Source organism: Mustela erminea, chromosome 14 (genome assembly GCF_009829155.1).
Source record: "Mustela erminea isolate mMusErm1 chromosome 14, mMusErm1.Pri, whole genome shotgun sequence".
Classification (NCBI taxonomy): domain Eukaryota; kingdom Metazoa; phylum Chordata; class Mammalia; order Carnivora; family Mustelidae; genus Mustela; species Mustela erminea.
The window spans coordinates 67,230,872-67,253,844 of NC_045627.1; the positions used below are offsets into that span (position 1 = coordinate 67,230,872).

Here is a 22,973-nt window from a genome sequence, read left to right on the forward strand (position 1 = left end):
GAAGGGCAAAGGAGCTGCGGTACATATATCCCGGATTCCACAGGATGAGGCCGCTCCCAGTGGGTTGAATTCTGAGCACTTCCAGCCTGAACAGCCTGCCAAGACACTGGAGAAAGCCCCCCAGGAAAGAAAGGAAGATACCTACAAGCCAGACACGTACCCAGGAGTGGTATGGCTGGAAAGATACGCCACGCACTGCTCTAGATGCAGTCGACATGGCAGGAAACAGAACAGGGAAAGTCCTGCCCTCAAGGAACATTTCTTCTGTTGGGGACACAGATCATAAACCAAGCAAGGAAGAAATATATGGAATGTGTGAAATATATGGTGGCAAGTACTGTGGAGAAAAGTAAGTACTAAAGAGTCCTGGGAAAAAAGGAAAAGGGTTTGGCTCTACTTAGCAAAAGAGGGATCAGGGCAGGCCTTAGAGAGAGGGTGACACTCAAGGAAAGACCCAAAGGAGGGGAGAGGGAAGGCCATCACATGGCTAACTGGGTGAGGAACATTCCAGGCAGGGGAAACAAGCACAAAGGCCCCAAGGCAGAAATGCTGGTGGTGTGCAAGGCATGGCAAGGCCCAGGAAGCTAAGCAGGGTGGGTGCGTGGGGCGTAGTGCACAGAGGAGGCCTGGTAGAGCAGCACCTTGTTGGTAATGGGATGCCCTGCGGTCCTACCAGGAGTGCGACAGAGAGTCACAGGAGAGCGGGAGCAGAGGACAGCAGAATCTGGCTTCAGTTGAACAGACCACTCTGGCTGCTCTGTGGACAATGAACTGAAGAGGGGCCGGGGCAGGAGTTCAGTCAGGAGGCAACCTCAATATCCAGCGGGTAGCAGAGCAGCAGTGAGAGGCGGTTAGAGTCTAGAAATATCTAGAAGGTGGAGCCACGGTGACTGGTGGACAGGTGGGATGTGGAACGTTTGGTCTGCACAACTGGAAAGATGGGGCTGCCTTCTTCCGAATCAGGAAAAACTTCAGAAGGAGCAAGTCTTGGGTCAGGGGTGACTAGGAGCCTGGCTGCAGGGACGTGTGTGGGGTCTTTCAGACACTGAAGTGGAGATGTCAGTAGGAAGCCGCAGGCAGGAGTCTGCAGCTCAGAAGAGGTCCTAACTGGATAAAATGTGGTGAGTCTGTCAGCATATGTATCTTCTGAGCCACACGACTGGTGAAGCTCTCCAAGGGAGCCAGCTGCACAGGAATGAGGTCTAAGACTGAACCCCAAGCCCTCAGGGACATGGAAGACCAGGAAAAGGAGATGGAGAAAGAGAGAGAGAGCACCCAGAGTGTGCGGAAAGCCGAGTGCAGAAAGTATTTCTAGGAGGTGGGACTGAAAAACTGTGTATGCGTATACACGGGACACATTTATGCCAATATACACACAGAAACACACTCTCTACAGATAGACACATACAAGTCATTTCAGATCAACGGTATACTATAGAAGCAAGTCTGTGACTGCTTTCTTGGGAAGAGTGTTCATATAGCAATAGTATCTGTCTGCTTCATCACTTAATAGCTGCATAGTATTTTACTGTGTGCATGTATCATAATTCATTTTTCCTCATGAGCAACTATTTTTTCCCAATGAAGAACTCTAGATCACACAGCAATGCGAATCTTGTGTATTCATCCTTTCCCACCTGCGTGATCGTCTCTTTGGGATAAACACTGGAAGTTGGGTTGCTGATTTGAGACTCCTTCCTGGGCTAGATGTATTCAAAAGGAACATCTGCTGCTATCAAGGAAGGCAGCTGGGGTGTTATTCCAGGAGACTCCATGCCACGGGGGAAGCTTCCAAATGCATGGAGGACACAGGGCAACCATCTGGGTAAACGGCTGTTAGAAACAGGGCAGATGTTTGGATCAAGTCAGAGAAGTCGGCGACAGGAAGCAATCTGTTGGTACTAGCCCTCAGCCGGACATATGAAACGGCCGCCAACTTCTAAGTATAAAAACCACTCCATTTCCACATAGAGCAGAACTCGAGGCCTGCAAGCTCTCCAGCAGAGCCACTAAGAGCTTATGACGTCAAGAGCAAATGTAGCAGACGAAGGCAGATGTGCTTTTTTGAAATGACTGTAATTAACTCCAAATCTTTCCCCACACTTTATTTTTGCTGGCTGGATTTGTCATTTAGCTGTTAGAACAAGTCTACCACATACCTTGGATTTTTTTTTTTTTTTTCCCCTTTCCCCTGCCGTTGCTAGGAACAGCAGGACTCTATCACCTGTCTGGGCAGATACAGAGTCTTTGTCTGGGTGGTGTCAGAGCGACCTGCACATTCAGTGGAAACCTTGAAAATAATGCCTAGCAGCCAGGCAACTGGCTGAGAGCCTCCAACGACTTCAGGGCATTAAAGGACAACACATTTAGTCACGTAGGTCTTCAAGTATAGGGAAATGTACTGAGAAACCTCTTGATTCCTAAGGAAAATAAGGAAAACGACCAACACAGGGCCATGCCATGGGCCCATTTATTCCCATCTCTGGGTGGGTCTGTGAACAACATTCATCTCAGGACTCGGGACCCACCTCTGGTATTCGACCCTTGGAAATCATAGATGAGTGGACTCCCCCATGAAGCGGTTCCCTACACTTGGTTCCCAACCTCTGACAGAGGCCTACAAGAGCAGAGGCTCTGAAGTTTGGAAACATTCTGGGTCTGTGTGATCTGGCTAGGTGCTCTTCACTTCACTTTACCACATGACATCCCTTTACCGTGACAGAGCCTGGAGCCACACACACACCAACTCAGCCGCCAACACTGTCTCCTCCCTTCTGCTCTAAGGGGCAACAGCCGGTCCGGGGAGAAGGTCAAGGGGAGGGTTTTCTTCTAGGTTATGACTGAGATGAGTTACTTTATCCCACAGATACAGCAGCTACACGGCAGCCTACAGAATTCACGCCAAATTCCATTCCTTAAGTGACCATATTTCACAGTTTATTACGAGATCCTCGCCACCAGACCTCTAAGCCTCTGCGTGACATTTACAGTCCAAGCCCAGGAGTGACCACCACCCGCTCCCCCTCTTCCTTGGCCCAGCCCCGCCCAGCCCATGGGCCAGCCTCCCCTCAGAACGCCGTGTAGTAGTGCTCCATGGTGCTGATGATGTCGCTCTGGTCCTCCAGGAGCTCCAGCACCTGCTGCAGCACGCCTTCGCTCAGGTCCGGGCTGACACTCAGGCGGGCACAGGCCAAGATGTGCTGAAAGTGGCAGCCCTTCTCTGCATCTGCTGGAGAGAGGCAACGGGCTCAGCCTGGCGTGCCTGTCAGACCCTCAGCCCCCTCGGCAGCCTCCCCCTCTCGGGACAAGTCTCCACAGCTCCCGGGTCAGAACCTGCACTTCCCCAAGATCCACGGGCAATTCTGACACACAGCAGAGTCGGAGAGGCACTGGTTTAGGTCACCAGCAGGAATGAAACAAAAGCCCTGTTCTTAGGCCCCTTCTTTCGCCACATGACGTGGACCCACTGCTTGGAAACTCAGGCCTTCAACCTTCAAGGATTGCTCCTGGCTCACGGACTATCCATAACTGAATGGATTTTTAGTGCTTGATAATCTTTTTTTCTCTAGGGCAATTACAGGTATAAGTGCTATTCAGTGCCGAAACCATAGATTTCCAGGTGGGACCCCTCTTGAGACGGACAGCAGAGCTGGTTATAGCAGACTCCATATCCCTTCCCATAAGTCCTGGCTCAGGTAACAGCCTGGAGAAGAAGGGACTCCCACCACTTCTCTGCCTAGGCTTCCAAGAATTCCTGTCTCTGATGGCTGTGTTCTAGTAATCTCTTATCCTCCACCCCAAAACACCTAAGACCATCTGGTACACAATGAGAAAAGTTCAGGGTTAGCAGCCTTTATCCTAGTTCAAATCAATGATTCAGAGTAGTGGAATGCACAGTGAAGATGTGACCATTAGAGAGGGTCATGAAATCAACGTAATGGGTTGTGATCAGCAATTGTTTCCTTACCAACAGATTAAGGATGGGAAAAGAAAATTATAAAACGCATTACATTATAGCACAAGTATTACTTTGTGAAACTTTATATATGCATAAATATGTATATATGTGTGTGTGTCTATACATATATATACACATATAACATAACAGATCATGATGTAAAATGCATCTGTAACTCTGAGTCAAAGTCAAACCTCATTACAGAAAACAGCCTCCCAGATTCACTTCAAGCCCTATGCAGGGCCAGGTTTGGCCTCTCTCTGTCTCCCCAGCATCTGGCACCCCTGCTGTTCCACACAGTCACCAAATGTTGTTTTCAGAGAACGAAATGCTTGAGGCCCCAGGAAGGTGATTAAAGAGGTATCGTGGTGTTGGGCAAAGCATGGTTTGGGAGGTGGCACCGGTGTGCGGCCTTGGATAACTTACAGCATCTCTGAGGCCCAGTTTTCACCAATGAGGAGGTGGAGGGACTGTGAAGGGGGTGTGGGCACCTCTGGGGTCCTTTCCAGCTCTCAGGGTCAGACACCATCTCAAGCAGTGCTCCAGAGCTAACAAAGACTTGTTAAATTCTGACCTCTAGTGGCCCTGTCCTCTTATTCTCCCTGCCAGTTTACTGTTGAAAAACTTGTCACCTTCACTGGTTTCCAGGCTGTCCCTCCAACAGTCATTCAGTAAAGACTTCCTGAACACCTACTGTGTGTGTAGTGCTGAGCAAGGAGCAAGTGACAGAGGGACAGTGGACTCGTGAGGCCAACAGGCCCACGTTCAAGTACTGGCTCCGACAGGCAGAGTGGTTCGTGTCTCTGGGTCTGTTTCCTCAACTCTAAGATGGGGAGAAAATCGCCTCCTTAACCCGTGGCTATAGGGATTAAAGGAGCCTAGTGGCAGGTGTCTCTTACATGGGAATGACTATGATTCTGTCATTCTCTCCATAACCCAAGATGACACCCATAACCTAGTCCGGGCTCTAAAGTAGCTTCAGCTCTTCCTGAGAAGGGTGATGCTGGATGGTATAAACGGGCTCCAGCCAAACTGGGCCCACACATGGCAGACGGAGCACTAGGGCCCTCACCACCTTTCGGCTTTTAATCTGTCTTTGTAGGGCCTGCGTGCCCAAGCTCAGGGCTCAAGAGGACTTACGGATGTATGTGGGCCCCTAAGCAGCAATGCCCCAAAGGTCTTCAACTATCTCTTCAGAAAGGCCATGCTGCTGTCTGGGAAGGATTCTCACAAAGTGACCTTGCAGTCACATTGGGAGAAGGACTGGTTTTAGTTTTTAAATGTTTGGTAGAATTCACCAGTGAAGCCGTCAGGTCCAGAGCTTTTCTCTGTTGGTAGATTTTTACTTACTGATTCAATCTCCTTACTAGATATACCTCTACTCAAATTTCCTTTTTCTTTTAAATTATTTTTAAAAAATTTTATTTATTTATTTGAGAGAGAGAGAGATCACAAGTAGGCAGCGGCATGCAGAGAGAGAGGGGGAAGCAGGCTCCCTTCTGAGCAGAGAGCCCGATGCAGGCCTCGATCCCGGGACTCTGAGATCATGACCTGAACTACAGGCAGAGGCTTTACCCCACTGAGCCACCCAGGTGCCCAAATTTCGTTTTTCTATGTGATTTAGTCTTGGTGTATTCTGTGTTTCTAGGAATCCATCCCTACCATCTGGTGATACGGTTTGCTAACATGCAATTGTTCACAGTCCTCTTTCGCAGTCTTTTTTTCACTTCTGTAGAACCTGTACTAATGTCCTCTTTTTCATTTCTGACTTTAGTGATTTGAGTCTCTTCTCCTTTTTCTTAGTCCCTCTAGCTAAAGGTTTGGCAGTTTTGTTCTTTTTTTTTTTCAAAGAACAACCTTCTGGTTTCATTTTCTCTATTATTTCCTATACTCTATCCCATTTATCTTTGTTCTAATCATTATTATTGCCTTTCTTTTGCTAGCCTTTGGATTTAATTTGTTCTCTTCTAGATCCTTAAATTGTTAGAAGTTAGGTTTTGATCTGAGATCCCTCTTGTTTTGTAATGTATTTATAGCTGTAACATTCCCTTTAGTGCTACATCTCCTAAGTTTTGGTATGTTGTATTCTCATTTTCATTCATCTCTAGCTATTTTCCAATTTCCTTTGTAATTTCTTCTTTGATCTACTAGTTACAATTGTTGTTTAATTTCCACAAATTTGTTAAGTTTTCCTGCTTTGTTACTGATCTAACTTCATCTGATTATGGTCAAAGAAGATACTTTGTACGGTATATTTTTACCATTGACGGAGACTTAATTAGAGGCCCAACATATGGTCTATCCTGGAAAATGCCCCATGTACACTCAACAAGAATGTGTATTCTGTTGTTAGAGAGCGTTCTGTGTAGGTCTATCAGATCTAACTTCTTGTGGTGTTCAAGTTCTCTATTTCCTTACTTATCTTCTGTCTGCTTGTTCTACCCATTATTGAGAGTAGAGAACTGATGTCCCCAATTCTGATCGCACAACTATTTATTTCTCCTTTCAATTTTGTCCATTTTTGCTCCATCTATTTTGATGGTCTGTCATTAGATATATAAATGTTTATAATTGCTATAACTTCTTGCTGTACTGAACCTTTTAATAATATATAATGCCTTTCTTTGCTCTTATAAACTTTTTGGTTTTAAAGTTGGTTTTGTCTGATATTAGTATAGCCACTCCTGCTCTCTGTTGGTTACTTTTGTTTGCACAGGGTTATCTTTTTCCATCCTTTGACTTTCAATCCATTTGTGTCTTTGGATCTAAGGTGAGCCTTCTATAGACAGCATATAGTTGGATCGTGTTTTTAAATCCATTTTGCCAATCTGTCTTTTGAGTGGAGAGTTAAATCCATTTAGGTTTTAACTTATTACTGTTGGCGGGGGAAGGACTTACTTTTGTCATTTTGTTATTTGTTTTCTATATGCCTTGTAACTTTTTGTCCTTCGTTTCCTGCATTACTGAATTCTTTTGTGTTCAGCCGATTTTTTTTTTTTTTTGTAGTGAAGTGTTTAAATTCCTTATTTCCTTTTGTGCATATTCTATAGCTATTTTCTTTGTGGTTACCATGGGGATTTTACTCACATTCCTAATTTGAATGTATTCCAATTTAACTTCAACACCAAAAAACCCTGCTCCTTTTCAGCACTATCCCCACATCTCTTGATTGTTGATATCACAAAATTACATCTTTATGCATTCTGTCACCTAAGAACATAAACTAGGTATTCTTTTAAATTCATTAGTCTCTTAAATTATATAGAAAACAAAATGTGGAATTAAAAACCAGAGTTACGGGGCGCCTGGGTGGCTCAGCAGGTTAAAGCCTCTGCCTTCGGCTCAGGTCATGATCCCAGGTCCTGGGATCAAGCCCCACATTGGGCTCTCAACTCAGCGGGAAGCCTGCTTCCCCCTCTCTCTGCCTGCCTCTCTGCCTACTTGTGATTTCTGTCTGTCAAAGGAATAAATAAAATCTTTTTTTTTTTTAAAGATTTTATTTATTTATTTGACAGAGAGAAATCACAAGTAGATGGAGAGGCAGGCAGAGAGAGAAAGAGAGGAGGAAGCAGGCTCCCTGCCAAGCAGAGAGCCCGATGCGGGACTCGATCCCAGGACGGTGAGATCATGACCTGAGCCGAAGGCAGCGGCTTAACCCACTGAGCCACCCAGGCGCCCCGGAATAAATAAAATCTTAATAAATAAATAAATAAATAAATAAAAACCAGAGTTACAATAATGTCAGTAGATTAAGAATTATCTTTAACAATGTATTGGCCTCTTAAATTGTACAGAAATCAAAACGTGAAGTTACAAACCATTGCTATAATATTAGCTTTTATAATTGTCCACATTTTTACCATTACTGAGACCTGTATTTCTTCACATGGCTTTGAGTTACTGCCCAGTGTCTTTTCATTTTACTATGTCAGATGCCCTTGAACATTTCTTACAGGGCAGGTTTGCCAATAGACCTCCTCAGCTTTATCTTGGAATGTCTTAATTTCTTCCTCACTTTTTTGTTTAAAAAGATTTTATTTATTTGACAGAGAGAGATCACAAGTAGGCAGAGAGGCAGGCAGAGAGAGAGGAGGAAGCAGGCTCCCTGCTGAGCAGAGAGCCCAATGCGGGACTCGATCCCAGGACCCTGAGATCATGACCCGAGCCGAAGGCAGCGGCTTAACCCACTGAGCCACCCAGGCGCCCTCTTCCTCACTTTTGATGAAGAGTTTTGCTAAATATGGGACTCTTCATTGACAGGTTTTTGGCACTTTTTCCTTTTACCACTTTGACTGTATCCGCCACAGCCTTTGACCTCCAAAGTTTCTGATAAGAAATATGCTAATCTTATTGATGGGCCTTTGTATGTGACAAATTGCTTCTCTCTTGCTTTCAAGATTCTCTCTCTGTCTTTGCCTTTGAAATATCTGATTGTGACGTGTTGTGGTATGGGTCTAAGTTTATCTTACTTGACAGCTCACAGGGGATCTTAGATGTTTGTATTCATGTCTTTCATCAAATTGTTTTTCATCAAATTAAAGAAGTTTTTAGCCACCAGTTCTTCAAATATTCTCTCTTCTCCTTCTAGGATTCCCATAATACATATGTTGGCCCAGTGGACGGTGTCCCACAGGTCCCTTAAGCTCTGTTTACTTTTCTTCAATGTAAAGTTTGTTGATTTTTTTTCTTCTGCCTTTGAATCTCTAGAGTGAAATTTTCATTTCAGTTATTACACTTTTCAGCTCCAGAATTTCTTTCTGGTTTCTTCTGAGGTTCAATTTCAATTTCCTTATTTGTATTTCCATTTTGTTCATCCACTATTTTCTTGACCTTCTCCATATCTCTCCACGTCTCTCTTCAATTCTTTCAGCATTTTTAAGACAGTTGTTTTAAATTCTGTGTCTAGTAGATCTGCCATCAAGGCTTTCTCAGGAATGGTTTCTGTTGATTATTTTTTTCTTTTGAATGGGCCATACTTTCCTACTTTTTTGTGTACCTTGTGATTTTTAGTTGAATACTGGACATTTGAATTTAATAATGTGATAACTTTGGAAAGCAGATTTTTCCCCTTCCCCCAGGATTTTCTGGGTTTTTCTTGTTTTGTTTTGTTTTTTAAATTATAGGCTGGGTCTGTGCCAAGGATCAGCCTGAGGCATAAACTTAAGGTCTTCTCAAGTTTTTTTCTCGGGCTATGTCTTTTGGGTATGCAATCATTTTTTGATTTTTCCCATATATGCAATTGATTTTTAATACCTTGGTCTCTCCCAAAAGGAGAATAAAGAAAAGTGAAAGGGGGAGGGAAGGGCACCAGTCATTTAAATCCATTGGAAGTCACTTCAGCTTTTGGGGGAGGGGCTGGCAAAAATGGGAGGAGGTGTGACAATGGCCAGCCACTTCTCTGTCTGCAACTCGGAGAAGTAGCAATGGGCTGTGGTGCCTGGGGGGCTCAGTCAGTGAAGCATCCGCCTTTGGCTCAGGCCATGATTCCAGGGTCCTGGGATCAAATACTGCTTGCGGCTCCCTGCTCAGGAGGGAGTCTGCTTCTCTTTCTCCCTCTGCTGTTCCCCCTTCTTGTGTTCTCTCTGTTCTTGCTTTCTCTCTCAAATAAATAAAATACTTTTTTAAAAAAAAGAAGCAATAGACAAACAGAGCACAGATCCTGATATTTGGAGGATGTGTTCCTTTTTGGCTACATAGGTTGCTGCAAACTCTGTGTAAGCTACTCCAAGAACATGTGCACAGGTGCCTGCCATGTTGTCGGCGGGTGGGTGGGGTGGGGGATGGTGGTGAGGAAATGAAACCTGCTACTAAGAGCCGAAACTGACTGAAATTATCCAAATTTACTCTCAAGCCTTCCCCTGGAAGTGGCAAGCCCTCAGTAGACTCTAGAGTTCCAATATAGTTATATTAGGCAGATGCAACTGTCTAAGTGGAGAGATAGGTTGCTAGTACTTCCTACTCCACTAACGTATTTAAACCTCATAACAACCTATCATGTGGGTACTATTATTATCCTCATTTTACAAATAAAGACAACGAGGCAAACTTTTGTCAACATAGTACTGGAAGTCCTAGTCACAGCAATCAGAAAAGAAAATGAAATAAAAGGCACTGAAATTGGTAAGAAAGGAGTAAAACTGTTAGGGGTGCCTGGGTGGCTCAGTCGGTTAAGTGGCTACCTTCCACTCAGGTCATGATCCCGGGGCCTGGGATCGAGCCCTACATCAGGCTCCTTGCTCAGCAGGGAGCCTGCTTCTCCCTCTCCCTCTGCCTCTCCCCGAGCTTGTGTTCTCTCATTCAGTGTCTGGCTCTCAAATAAATAAATAAAACCTTAAAAGCAAAAAAGAAAAGAAATACTCCTAAATGACTGGAGAGTTTACATTCTACCGATCATCCTGATAAGGAAAAACTCAATGCTGTATTTCGTACAAAGGTCAGAAACACACTAAGAGCCCAGCAGGAATGATGAAGAGACAGAAGATCTGTCTGTACGTACAATGGAATCCTGCGTGGTATTGAGAAGACTCAGGCAGTGCTGGATGTGCTGTTGCTGAATGATTCCTAGAAGCCAGTGTTAGATTTGAGATACCAGGTGTGGAACACTGCGCATCATATACTAACCTTTACTTATGGGGCTTTTGAAAAGAAACGACACAAATACGTTTGTCAGTGTATGTACCACCTCTAGAACAATATGCAGGAAACTTGTAACACCCACTGCCTTTGGACATGGGAACACAGAGCCTGAGGCTCGGGGTTGGGAGGGATTCTGATTTTCTGTGTGCACTTTGCACTGTCTTTTTACCATGTCCATACCTGATCACTCAGAAAAAAAAAAAGAATATATATATATACACATATATTTTTTTGGATCACAGATATTTTCTAGGACAAGGAGTGGTCACAACAGATGCCAAGACAGTTCCTACGAGGTATTATTCCTGGCATTCTCAGTTACTCATGCTTCAGAGTTCAGTTCCTGGGAGTTTCCTAATTCTGGGACCTGGTTTACAGCTGTCAGAGGCTCCCACATACAGACTGAGGGGCACAGGGGGTCCACCTGGACACATACACACACTCTTCAGGACTGGGGTGGGTCTGGGGGTTTGGGGGGCATGGAAAACCCATCACTTTTGCAGACTCTCAGGCCACCAGGTAGTCTGGCTCTCCTGAGAAATGCAGTGTGAATTCCTCTCATTCGCTTCACCAGGCACTGGGATTATTTCAACCTATCCTGTTCCCAGTGCAGATCAAAGTAAGGGTCTGGTCAGGTGGCTGACAAGGAGGATGAGGGCAAGGAGGCTATTTGGGGAGCAGCCTCTTGTCTCCTCTTGGTCAAAGAACTTGACATTTCACTCCTCTTTAAAGCTCCCTAAATTATGGATAGACAGGTTCTCCCCTAACTCAAGGATACTGGTCCTTGTTCTGAATGATGTGAACAAAAGCCAGAAACTTCGCATTAAAATAATAGAGTGCTTTCAGTTTATTTTAAGATCTGTTGTCACACCATTCTGGGATCTGACCTCATCGGTTCTTAAAGGCTAAGTAGGGTTGCATACCATAAACACCAGGGCTGGAGACCTGGTCCAGCTCCGCCCGCTGAGTCAGCCTGGAGCAGGGCCAGGCCCCAGGGCTGGAGGGATTGAAAGGGCTGGGGGTGCACTTCTCTGGAGAGAAAGCAAGCAGGCAGCCTGAGGAGACCTGCAGTCGTTAACAAGTCCTTCCCCTTCTCTTTTAGCCTCATTTGTTGACAAATGCCAACATTCATTATCAGCATATGTTTGTAAAAGACAGACTTTGAAAAGTCACCTTGAAGTCTGATCAGTTTACACAGGATTTAAAGACAGGACTAGTGCTTTCTTCTCTTTCTAACCTGTATGAAAATAGTAATGTCTATTGTCAGGCAATCTACAGTTTGAGTTTCTAACCACTAGGGGTTGACCTAACTCCACTAAAACCAACTGTACTTTAAACCATTTCTTCTGCAAATTATCAGGTTCCAAGATGACTGAATTATACTAATCATCACCTGTAATGTCTAGAACCATTTCTCCTAACACTGAAAGGCTTGATGTCAGAACAGAGGAAATGGTCTTGTCTGTGTTCAAACACAAGGGGCAAGAGTAGAATAAGAAATAAGACAAATCAGAGTACATGAGAACCAGAAGGTCAAGAAGTCTCAGCTGGAGGCTTAGCTCACTGTACTGCAACCACCTGAGACACTCAGCCGGCCAGCTCCTGTCCCCTCCCCTAATCAATCAATGTCCCCAGGGCTGGGAGCTTAGCACTGCATGGTAAGAAGCTCCAGGGTCCAGTCATATGTGACGCTAAGGTCAGAACAACTGTGAGAATCTAATGCTACTGTACAGAAGAAGAGATTGAGCTCAGAGGGGCAGCTGTCTCGACCAGTCATATTTCCAAGTCAGTACTGGGGAAAGCCCCAGGTTTCCTGACTCTCCATCCAGTGCTCTCTGGGAGGAACATTCCCCTCCAGGGCACCTGGGCACCACATACATGTACATCCCACCACTTACGATTTGGTTTCTGGCAGTCTTCTTGAATGATATGGTGGATCTTTCTGTGCAGTTCTTTGTCTTCTCTGGTTACCTATGGGGAAAACAGGAGAGAGGGCATTTTTTAAGTAATGAAGCGGTTGCATCATCCAGACTCCCAGACTAGTATTTAGGATGGTTTCTAAAGATTTCACAGTCATCACCATCCCTACACCAACAAGAGGGTTTTTGACACTTGGCCTATTGTCAAAGCAGCTCTGTCACTATGCAGCTCACTGCTTTGTAGCTGGCCCAGAGGCATGCTCCCTAGGAAGGTGGTTTACCAGGGCCATGTCAAGAAAAACTGAAATTCTGTACTTTTGAGGAGCAATTTTTTTCTCAAATATTTGTGACACATTCATGAAGTTTCTCTTGCTCGTCTTTATATTCAAAGGGAGGCACAAGTGATCAAAGTCTTGCTCTCTACCCAGGACTCCTTCCTCTGGGCCCTGATACCTGTCTCATGTCTCATGAGTTTTCTTCTTTCTCCCAACCCCAAAGAAAAACAAATAAAACAAAAACTGTCTGGAAAAGCTAGCAAGGGAGTACATCTAGCTCATCCATGGAAACACTTTCTGTCTCAAAGGCAAACATAGCAAAGCTCCTTTCTCAACTGGCCGGTAAGAAGGAAGCCAAGTAACCAGATGGGTTTCACCTTCATGTTCCATAGTAAATCTAAAAACAAAAAGAAAAAGAGAGAGAAAGAGAAAGGAAGGAAAAGAGGAAGGAAGGTAAAAACAAAACCAAACCAGCATGCAAACAAACACATGTATCAGTAATTGTGGGACAAAGACCAGAACGAATGCGGATCTTGACTCCCAAGGTTATTGTGAAGATTATCTAAAGTAAGGGGGGTGGTGAGAGCTGCGGAAAGCAGGAAAGTGCTACAAAAACACAAGTATCCACAGCACTGTGATAACTACTTCCCCTGGGCAAGGCCCTCCAGAAAACAGAAACCTACAGCCCAGGCAGGACGTGGAAGGGGAGGAGAGAAGGGGGGTGGGATGGTTCTGCAGAGGGAAAGAGCTATTATTGCTCCATCACCCCATTCCAGCTCACACTGATTCACAGGAGGAAGTGCCTAACCCTGCCACACCTCAGCCCTGGCCTGCTGCCCAGGAAGAGCCGCTCTCTACTCCATGGACACAGGGGGCCAACCCCAAGCCTCCCAGGGGGAATGGGAGGGGTAGGGGGGGCACGTGAAGGGGAGCTGCCCAGCACGGGCTTCTCCAACCTCACCAAGCCTTTCCACATAGGAGGAGGTGGTCTGCACTCACCTGTACACAGATCAGAATACCCTTTTCAAAAGTTACCTGGGGTGCCTGGCTTGCTCCGTGAGTGGAGAATGCACCTTTGATCTCAGGGTAGTGAGTTCAAGCCCCACCCTGGGTGTAGTACTTAAAAAATAAAACAAAAACCCAAACACAAAACTGGAGAGCTCGGCTGGTTCAGCTGGTGAAGCACGTGACTCTTGATCTCAGGGTTGTGAGTTCAAGCTCCATACTGGGTGTAGGAGTTTCTTTTTAAAAAATATTTTACTGGGGTGCCTGGGTGACTCAATGGGTTGAAGCCTCTGCTTTCGGCTCAGGTCATGGTCTCAGGGTCCTGGGATTGAGTCCCGAGTCAGGGGGCTCTCTGCTCAGCAGGGAGCCTACTTCCCTTCCTCTCTCTCTGCCTGCTTCTCCGCCTACTTGTGATCTCTGACTGTCAAATAAATAAATAAAATCCTAAAAACATATTTTATTTACTTATTTGTCAGAGAGAGAGAGCGCACACAAGCAGAGGGGAGAGGCAGACAGAGGGAGAAGCAGGCTATCGCTGAGCAAGGAGCCTGACGACTTGCTCACGACTTGGTCCCAGGACCCTGGGATCATGACTTGAGCTGAAGGTAGACGCTTAACTGACTAAGCCACCCAGGCATCCCTTGGGTTAAAAACCCCAAACTTAAAAGTTACTCAAATAGTATTTAAAACATATCTTAATTTAAAAAAAAAAAAGCTCTCTAAAATGGGGAACCACTACAGTAAATCAACATTAAGAAAATGTCCTATTAAAAAAAGCTTCCCGTCAAGAATCATGTCTGTAAATAGTGAGACTTCTCAGTTTCCTCAGAATTTTTATCTGCCTCTAGGAGAATCACTCGTGACTGAAGCCACATCTCCACCGCTAACATCAGCGGTCAGGAGGAAACCCATTTTCACTGAAAGCATGGCTCCTCCGATAATCAAAGGTAGGTAGCAAGAGGTGAACCTTCAACTCCGGAAGTATGAAGCAAGCAAGCACTTGTACGTCTGGTGGGAATGTCCATGAGTATGGCCTTTTGGGAGGTCAGTCAGACTGTGTTGACCAGAGGATTAAAGGTACATGCCCTCTGCTCTGGCAATTCCTCTTTTAAGAGCCAGTCTTACAGTAACGCTTATGTGAATTCACACAGATCGCCACAGCAACACTATCTGTGTGCGCAAAACCCAGAATCAGCATTGATGTCCACCAGAAAGAAGTGGTTACAAGTGTGGGGCAAGAACCCATAAGAAAGAGTGCCATGTGACGTCAAATGGACTGAGGAAGATTAGTAAGTACTGACACGAAAGGACGCCAGTGATGTGCTATTCTGGTAACCCACCCCCCAAAACCTCCAGGCATTACTGAGAGCAGTGGTTCTCAACTGTCTCAGGGGATACTTGGCGATGTCCTGAGACAATTTTTGGTTGTCACAAGCCGGGGGCTGCTACTACTGTTTAGTGAATGAAGGCCAGGGATGCTGTTAGGACATCCTACGATGTAAAGGAAAGCCACTCACAGCCAGGCACCATCTGGCCCAGTGTTAAGGTTGAGAAGTCCGAATTTGCCGGATCATCACATTTTGGGGGGAAAACAAAAAAGCCACATCAGCATCTATATGTATACATTTTGTAAATGTACAGGTAAGTGTCTAGAAGGACATGCTGTTAAAAATGGTAGCTGGTGGGGGGTAGGGGGAGGTCCCTGGGTGGCTCAGGGGGTTAAGCATCTGACTTTTGGTTTCGGCTCAGGTGGTGATCTCCCGGGCATGGGATCAAGCACCACGTTGGGCTCTGTGCCCAATGCGAAGTCTCCTTCAGATTCTTTCTCCCTCCCCCTCTCTCCCCTTGTGCTCTCTAAAATACATAAATAAAATCTTTAAAAAGAAATGGCACCTTGGGGAAAGAGAAGGGCTGACTTATTTTATGAACCTCCTTAATGATTTTTAAAAACAGTAAACAGGTATTCCTAACGAATGAATATAGTCGTGATCAAAGCTATGAAGGAAAATGGGGCACCTGGGTGGCTCAGTGGGTTAAGCCTCTGCCTTCGGCTTAGGTCATGATCTCAGGGTCCTGGGATCGAGCCCCGCATCGGGCTCTCTGCTCAGCGAGGAGCCTGCTTCCCCCTCTCTCTCTCTGCCTGCCTCTCTGCCTAGTTGTGATCTCTCTCTGTCAAATAAATAAATAACATCTTTTTTAAAAAAAGTAAAAAAAAAAAAGCTATGAAGGAAAATAATAAAGTTGTAGGTCTCTTACATAGTATAGCTTATCAAAACCATCATCTTTCTGGAAAACAAATCCTTTCTCCTGCAGCAGCTGTATTGCATTCTTAAATATGCTATGAATTGCCTTGGACGTGCTGTCATTCTTAGCATCCCCCTGTAGGAAGAGGAAAAAGAAAAAGAAAAGAAGTTAAGTCCTGTCTTACAGCATCTAAGAGTAACTCCCTGGACCAACTGGTTTCTGAATTCACCCAACAGGCTTCTGATATGCTGAGTCAAAACCATCCAGGTGTGTGGCCTGGCAGGATGGTATTTAAGCAGCACTGGGAAGTTTGCTTGGGTCAGATCGTGCTTGATAACCGTTCCATACCGTAGTTGTCCTTTTGTTCGATTTGACCCTATGAAATGGAAAATCAAGAGGATAAAAGGACATAATCTTTGAACTGGAGTATGTACTTTCTATGTCTTGAACATTTAAAATTACTTCTATTTCCATGTTGATTTTGGCTGAATTGATTCCTAAACAAACAGATAATCTTTTTATTATTCAGAGTCAAAACACTACATATATAGTAGCTTGGTTTTTTCATTAAAACTATGGCTATATATAATCTCTTCCTAAGGACATCAGAGAATTTTACACACATTGAAATAAGTTGGGGGGGGGCGCCTGGGTGGCTCAGTGGGTTAAGCCTCTGCCTTTGGCTCGGGTCATGATCTCAGGGTCCTGGGATCGAGCCCCGCATCGGGCTCTCTGCTCAGCGGGGAGCCTGCTTCCTCCTCTCTCTCTGCCTGCCTCTCTGCCTACTTGTGATCTCTCTGTCAAATAAATAAATATAATCTTAAAAAAAAAATTAAAAAACAAATGAAATAAGTTGGGGATTCTCGGATGTACGATATTTGAAGTAGTCTCTTTAAACGGAGGCAGTTCCTAAAGTATAGATCCTTTCCCCCTTTGATTAGGATTATTCCAAGGTATCTTATGGTTTTTGGTGCTCTTATAAATGGAATCGATTCTCTAATTTCTCTTCCTACAGTTTCATTGCTAGTGTATAAAAAAGCAACTGGTTTCTGTGCATTGATTTTTATCCTGCCACATTACTGAATCGCCATGGTTTCACTTATTTGTGGAACATAAGGAAGAGCATGGAGAACATAGGAGAAGGAAGGGGGAATGAAGGGGTGGAATCAGATAGGGGAGAAGAACCATGAGAGACTATGGACTCTGGGAAACAAACTGAGGGTTTCAAAGGGAGGGGAGTGGGGGATGGGTGAGCCCAGTGATGGGTATTAAGGAGGGCACGGACTGCATGGAGCACAGGTGTTGTACGTAAACAATGAATCATGGAACACTACGTCAAAAACTAATGACGTACTGTATGGTGACTAACATAACTCAATAAAAAAAAAAAATAAGTAAATAAATAAATGGAGGCGGCCATGGGGAGACCTGTCTGTCCCAGGCACATTCATGGGGCTGAAGGCAGGGGGTGCCAGGCCGCATGGAAAGAACCTCCGCGGCTCTCAGTTTTCTGTCTCCTCGTTATCAGCATTTCTCTAGGACACAGGTTTAGCCAGAGCTACCACTCCACCCTATTTCTTGCTCCCGAGGAAGCCAGGCCCTCAGGTGTGTCCAGCCATGGTTCACAAAACTGTAAGCTTACCAAGCTGGGGGCTTTATTTCAACTTGGCCACCTCCTCCCTGGCACACAGTGAGTAACTCACAGTCTTATTAGTCTGTGTAATGAATGGTAGCTGAATACCCCCATTATAGAGGCAGTATTCTTTTTACTATTAAATTGGGGGTTTTCAGTCCATTCCTGAAACAAAGTGGTGAACGACTGTTGTTCAAGGTACAGACCCATTTTTTTTTTAAAGATTTTATTTATTTATTTGATAGAGATTACAAGTAGACAGAGAGGTAGGCAGAGAGAGGAAGGGAAGCAGGCTCCCCGCTGAGCAGAGAGCCCGACGTGGGGCTCGATCCCAGGACCCTGGGATCATGACCCGAGCGGAAGGCAGAGGCTTTAACCCCCTGAGCCACCCAGGCGCCCCTACAGACCCATTTTTAATGTGACAGAAATTCGCTGAGATGCTTAGAAGATGCAAGCACCAAAGGAACAAAGTAAAGCTTCTCAAAAAGCATCTGAAGGCAAGGTCCTACCTCTAATGAAGAAGGCTGATGAAGGGACGCCTGAATGGCTCAGTGGGTTAAGTGTCTACCTTAGGCTCAGGTCATGATCTCAGGGTCCTGGGATCGAGTCCCCCATCCGGCTCCCTGCTCTGTGGGGAGTATGCTTCTCCCTCTGCCTCTCCTCCCACTTGTTTTCTCTCTCTCTCATAAATAAATAAAGTCTTAAAAAAAAAAGAATGATAACAAAAGCTATCTGGGGCAGTACCCACAGATGCTGAAGGAGAGAACTTGCTTGTCATTTGCCAATGACATTTCCAGCAAGTGACAGGGAAAGGAAAGAAACTCCCAAATGGCTTCAAGCATTGATAACTACATCTCTAAAGAAACCCTCTTTGAAGAAGACTTTCCAAAGAGGCACTGTTTGTTTGTTTGTTTTAAGATTTTATTTATTTATTTGACAGTGAGAGATAGTGAGAGCAGGAACACAAGCACGGGGACTGAGAGAGGGAAAGCGGGCTTCCCACTGAGTAGGGAGCCCGATGTGGGACTAGATCCTGGGATCATGACCTGAGCCGAAGGTAGCTGCTTAACCGACTGAACCACCCAGATGCCCCCAAAGAGGCATTGTTTTAATCTAATGGATCCTAGTGATGTTTCAGAAACAAGCTCCCCTGGCCTGAAGAGGATAGTCTAACATTCTCAATTAATAAATAGTCAACAAGCTGGGGTACCTGGTTACTAGAACATTAAAGGCCTGAAAGTTGACAAACATTCCCAGTTACGACAACATCTGATCTCTGAAGGCAGAATAAGGCCAAGAACTATGTGATGACTCCCCCGGGGCAGAAAATCTCTGTGAGTTTGTTTAGAATAAACAACTCACCCAGCAATTCTCAGTCACACACAGCCTTGTACTCTGGGGGCTTCAAGGAAAGCTGTATTTATTAGGGGAAGCACAATCAATCCAAAATAGACTCCCCCATGAAACAGTTAATTCTTTGTAATTCTAAGGAATTCATCTTTTTAGTCCATTTAATATCATGATCCTAAGGGTCGAGTTTATTATGGCTCTTACCAAGATAGAAATATATTGGAGACTAAAAATGATTGTTGCATGATTACTGCCATCATTAGAAAGGACTCCTGGTTATCCCCAGACCACACAAAAGCTCAAAAGCTCAGTTCCTCCTCCCAGATTTCTGTAGGCTCAGGCAGCAGTAAGTGTGCTAGGTCTGTGAGATCTGAAGCAGTTTCAGCTGTGAACAAGGACCCAACAGAAGAGGCTCTGTGAATATAAACAGCGTGTGAAACTTCCTTTCCAAAAACATTTGCCTCGGCTGACCTCAGAACACAGCTCCCTAGTGGTTCTAACGCCACAGTCTCAGGGGGCAAGGCCTCCAATCATCTCTGCTAGCCAGTGGTTTGGCCTGGCCTGGGATTTGCGTCCTTCTTGTCTTTAGAAGACAAGGCTCATCCGATTCAGGAAACCGAAACTGCACAGAGACAGAAAGTGTGACTGGCAGGTCAGGCTAAGTCTGAGCGGGCCTCTCCGAGCCGCAGGTCAGGAACTGGGTGGATCTCTGAAATATATATATAGTCTTCATTCTCAAACACAGTCCACATTTATCCAGCTGTCAAAGAAACAATGGTTTTGCAAGGTCTGCTTATCAAGTTTCTGGATTTGCTGAGAAGGGCCACTACGGAAAAAGAAAAGGGGGCGGGGGACATTCAAGCCCTCTCTCCCTTGGCCTCTAAACTGTATAACACGATCACAACGATTTTTTGTGAAGCTTTCATCTGTATGACAACAGAAAGTGCCAAAGGATCTAGGGTTTCACCATCATTGTAAAGCATCCTTCGTCTCCTAGGCTCTATTAAGCAGAATTCAACTTAATGACACTGACCTCCCCGACCAGAGTCATGTGAGGAAGTAATTCATAATTGATGGAAAAGAGTTTCCAAAGACAAAACAAAATCCCACATTCATATCTCTTTAAACATACATGACGGGGCAGATGTAAGTTTCTGCTCTAACCATTTTCAGAAAGTTATCACACCAGAAGTTCCCTACGGTTATTTTGAATGGAGAAGTCTTGAGAGAATCCTTGGCCCCGACAGAAAAGCGGGTTCACAGGAAGAATGCGGTGTTTGCTAAGATTCGGTTTCTTTCCAAACACGCCGACAGAGCGGTCAGAAGTGCTAGGGGGCTAACTTGGCAGTAAGCTGCCTCTGGACGACTACATGAGAGGAAGGCTAATCTTGTGGACGGTGGCCAGCTGGAGGGCCCTGGCCGCAAAGGAGCGAGCAGTGGTGTCGCAGAAGGCAGCAGCCAGTCCGAGCCCTCCCCACCGGGGTGTCCCTGACATGCTATCCCCGCCTCTGTGAATGACATCGCGGGTCACCAGGCCCACAGTCTACGGCCAAGAGAAGATAATTAGGTTCGTGAACGAAACTGAGAAGCAGCAGCCGTGGCCCCGTGGCCTAGGAGGTCAGGATGAGGACCCAGTATCTGTTGCACCAGAATCATGAGGAATAACTTATGTTACCTAACAAGGTGTTCACGGCAGCTCTGTTGGCAGTGACAAAAGACCGGAAAACTTCTAAACAGTCCAGAAATGGAGAGAGTAGTTAAATAAATTATGGTACATGTAACAAGAGATCATTATAGTGGCAAATCTGTATGAATGGCTAGGAAAGGCTAAAACAAGCCATTCAGTGAAAAGCTAGGTACAGATTAGAGTTTAGCTTGCTACCGATTGTGTAAAAAAGAAGGGGGGGGGGATATAACCACTCCTAGTTTATAAACGCACAGACTCTCTCTGAAAGGATATTCATGAGGCTAGTAATGGTGCTTATCTCTGGGGAAAGGGGGTAAGAGGGAGGATGGGAAGGAAACTTTAACTAGATACCTTCAGGGACTATTTAAATTTTTAAAAACTATTCATTCCCTCAACCAACAAATAATCAAGAACTTAGTTTATGGCAGCCCTGTTCTGGGCCATGGTTCTAGAGAGTAAAGACAAGTTAAGGAAGACCTCTGCTCTTGTAAAATTTAAATTCTGGAAGAGGAAGAGGCAAACAAACATAAATACCAGTGATAACCTGAGATATGAAAACAGGGTGATAACACTGTGTGGAAGCAGGTGGCTATCACAGCAAATAGAGGGAGGGCAAGAAGGTGACATTTCAGCAGAGATCATTCCCTGGTGGAAAAAAGTAAATAAAAATAAATGGTAACAACAAAAAAACCTGAGAATCGCAATGAAAGGGAAAGCCTAAAACCAAATTTCAAATAACTCTTAATTAGAAGTGAATAAACACCAACAACATAAGTTCACCTGTAACATGAGGGGGGAAAAGGGATAGCTCTTTTCCAGAGGAGTAAGAAATTACTTGATTGTTTCTAGAAATTTTTACTCATAAACCAGATTAAATACAACTTGGTCTTTATATAAATCCTAATAAGATAACCTTATTTTGATGAAGAGAGAGCAAGTTATTAAAAACTTTGGTTCAAGAATCATCTTGCTGGGGGTTCCTGGGAGGCTCAGTGGGTTGAGCAACTGCCTTCAGCTCAGGTCATGATCCCAGGGACCCGGGATCGAGCCCTGCATCAGGCTCCGGGCTCAGCAGGGAGCCTGCTTCTCCTTCTCCCTCTTCCCCTCCTCCTGTTTGTGCTTATTCTCTGTGTCAAATAAATAAATAAAATCTTTAAAAAAAAATCATCCTGCTGAATAAATAATCTTGGAAAGAAAATTGCCTCTTCTCATTTATCTCCTGCTTCTGAGATTAAACACCCATCTCACAAATACTAAGGAACAGTATGAACCTTAAACTACTTTTTCCCCCTACCCAAAGATTAAGTTTACTGAGATTAAGTGAGGAGGGCAAAAGGGCAGGTGCATTCTCATTTCAAATTCTTAGTGGTCAGTGACCTTTCCAGAAGAGAAACACGGACTAGCACAAGAACTTCTATGCCCTGGGCCTACACTCTGAGTGTCCATGCCGCAGTCATGTTTGCCCACACCCTTGAGCTGCACATACGGGACAGGGGACCTGAGTTCTCACATGGGCATGCGTGCTGCACCTACCTGCTCAGGGCCCGCGCTGTGAATCACAGGCTGATTGGCAAGGGACAGCAGAGACTCCACAATTTCCAATTCCTGCTGGTAAAAGGTTTGCACTTTGTTCTCCACAAGGAATTCTTTGGCTCTTTCACTCAGCAAACACGTGAGATTGGCAAGGTCCAAGGCACCTGGATCACTGCTGGGGGAAAGTTTTGAAAAGCGCTGCAGAAAACTATCACCTTTGCTTCTTTTTAAAACAGAAATTCAGGGCGCCTGGGTGGCTCAGTGGGTTAAGCCGCTGCCTTCAGCTCAGGTCATGATCTCAGGGTCCTGGGATCGAGTCCCGCATCGGGCTCTCTGCTCAGCAGAGAGCCTGCTTCCTCCTCTCTCTCTCTCTGCCTGCCTCTCTGCCTACTTGTGATCTCTCTCTGTCAAATAAATAAATAAAATCTTAAATAAATAAATAAATAAATAAATAAAAATAAAACAGAAATTCAGCTGGGACATGTGACACTATATTGATGTTTGTTCGATTGCCTGAAGTACAGCTGACACCTACTTTTAAATTAAGGTGTACAACACAGCAACTGACAAGTCTATACTACGCTACGTTCACAAGCGCGGGTACCATCTGTCACCGTACAGAGCTATTACAGTCCTGCTGACTGTATTCCCTGTGCTGTATCTTTTATCCCTACAACATATTCATTCTATACCTAGAATGAATACTTTCCTTCACCCATTTTGTCCATCCCCC

General features: G+C 44.9%; 1 protein-coding gene across 14 annotated transcripts in view; it reads right to left on the reverse strand.

The window, feature by feature from the left end:
* Positions 1 to 2,915: 2,915 nt before the first annotated feature.
* Positions 2,916 to 22,973, reverse strand: part of STN1 (STN1 subunit of CST complex) — a 44,276-nt gene continuing 24,218 nt past the window's right edge. For 7 of the 14 annotated variants that reach the window (XM_032312765.1, XM_032312761.1, XM_032312760.1 and 4 more), the window contains 5 exons: positions 22,241 to 22,415; positions 16,050 to 16,172; positions 15,311 to 15,323; positions 12,493 to 12,565; positions 2,916 to 3,229 (listed from right to left, as the gene is read on the reverse strand). In XM_032312765.1, the coding sequence (XP_032168656.1) occupies positions 2,941 to 3,229; positions 12,493 to 12,565; positions 15,311 to 15,323; positions 16,050 to 16,172; positions 22,241 to 22,415 (673 nt within the window). In that variant the 3' untranslated portion in view covers positions 2,916 to 2,940. The remainder of the gene's footprint in view (positions 3,230 to 12,492; positions 12,566 to 15,310; positions 15,324 to 16,049; positions 16,173 to 22,240; positions 22,416 to 22,973) is intronic. The other 7 variants (XM_032312767.1, XM_032312769.1, XM_032312759.1 and 4 more) reach the window with 6 other exon arrangements.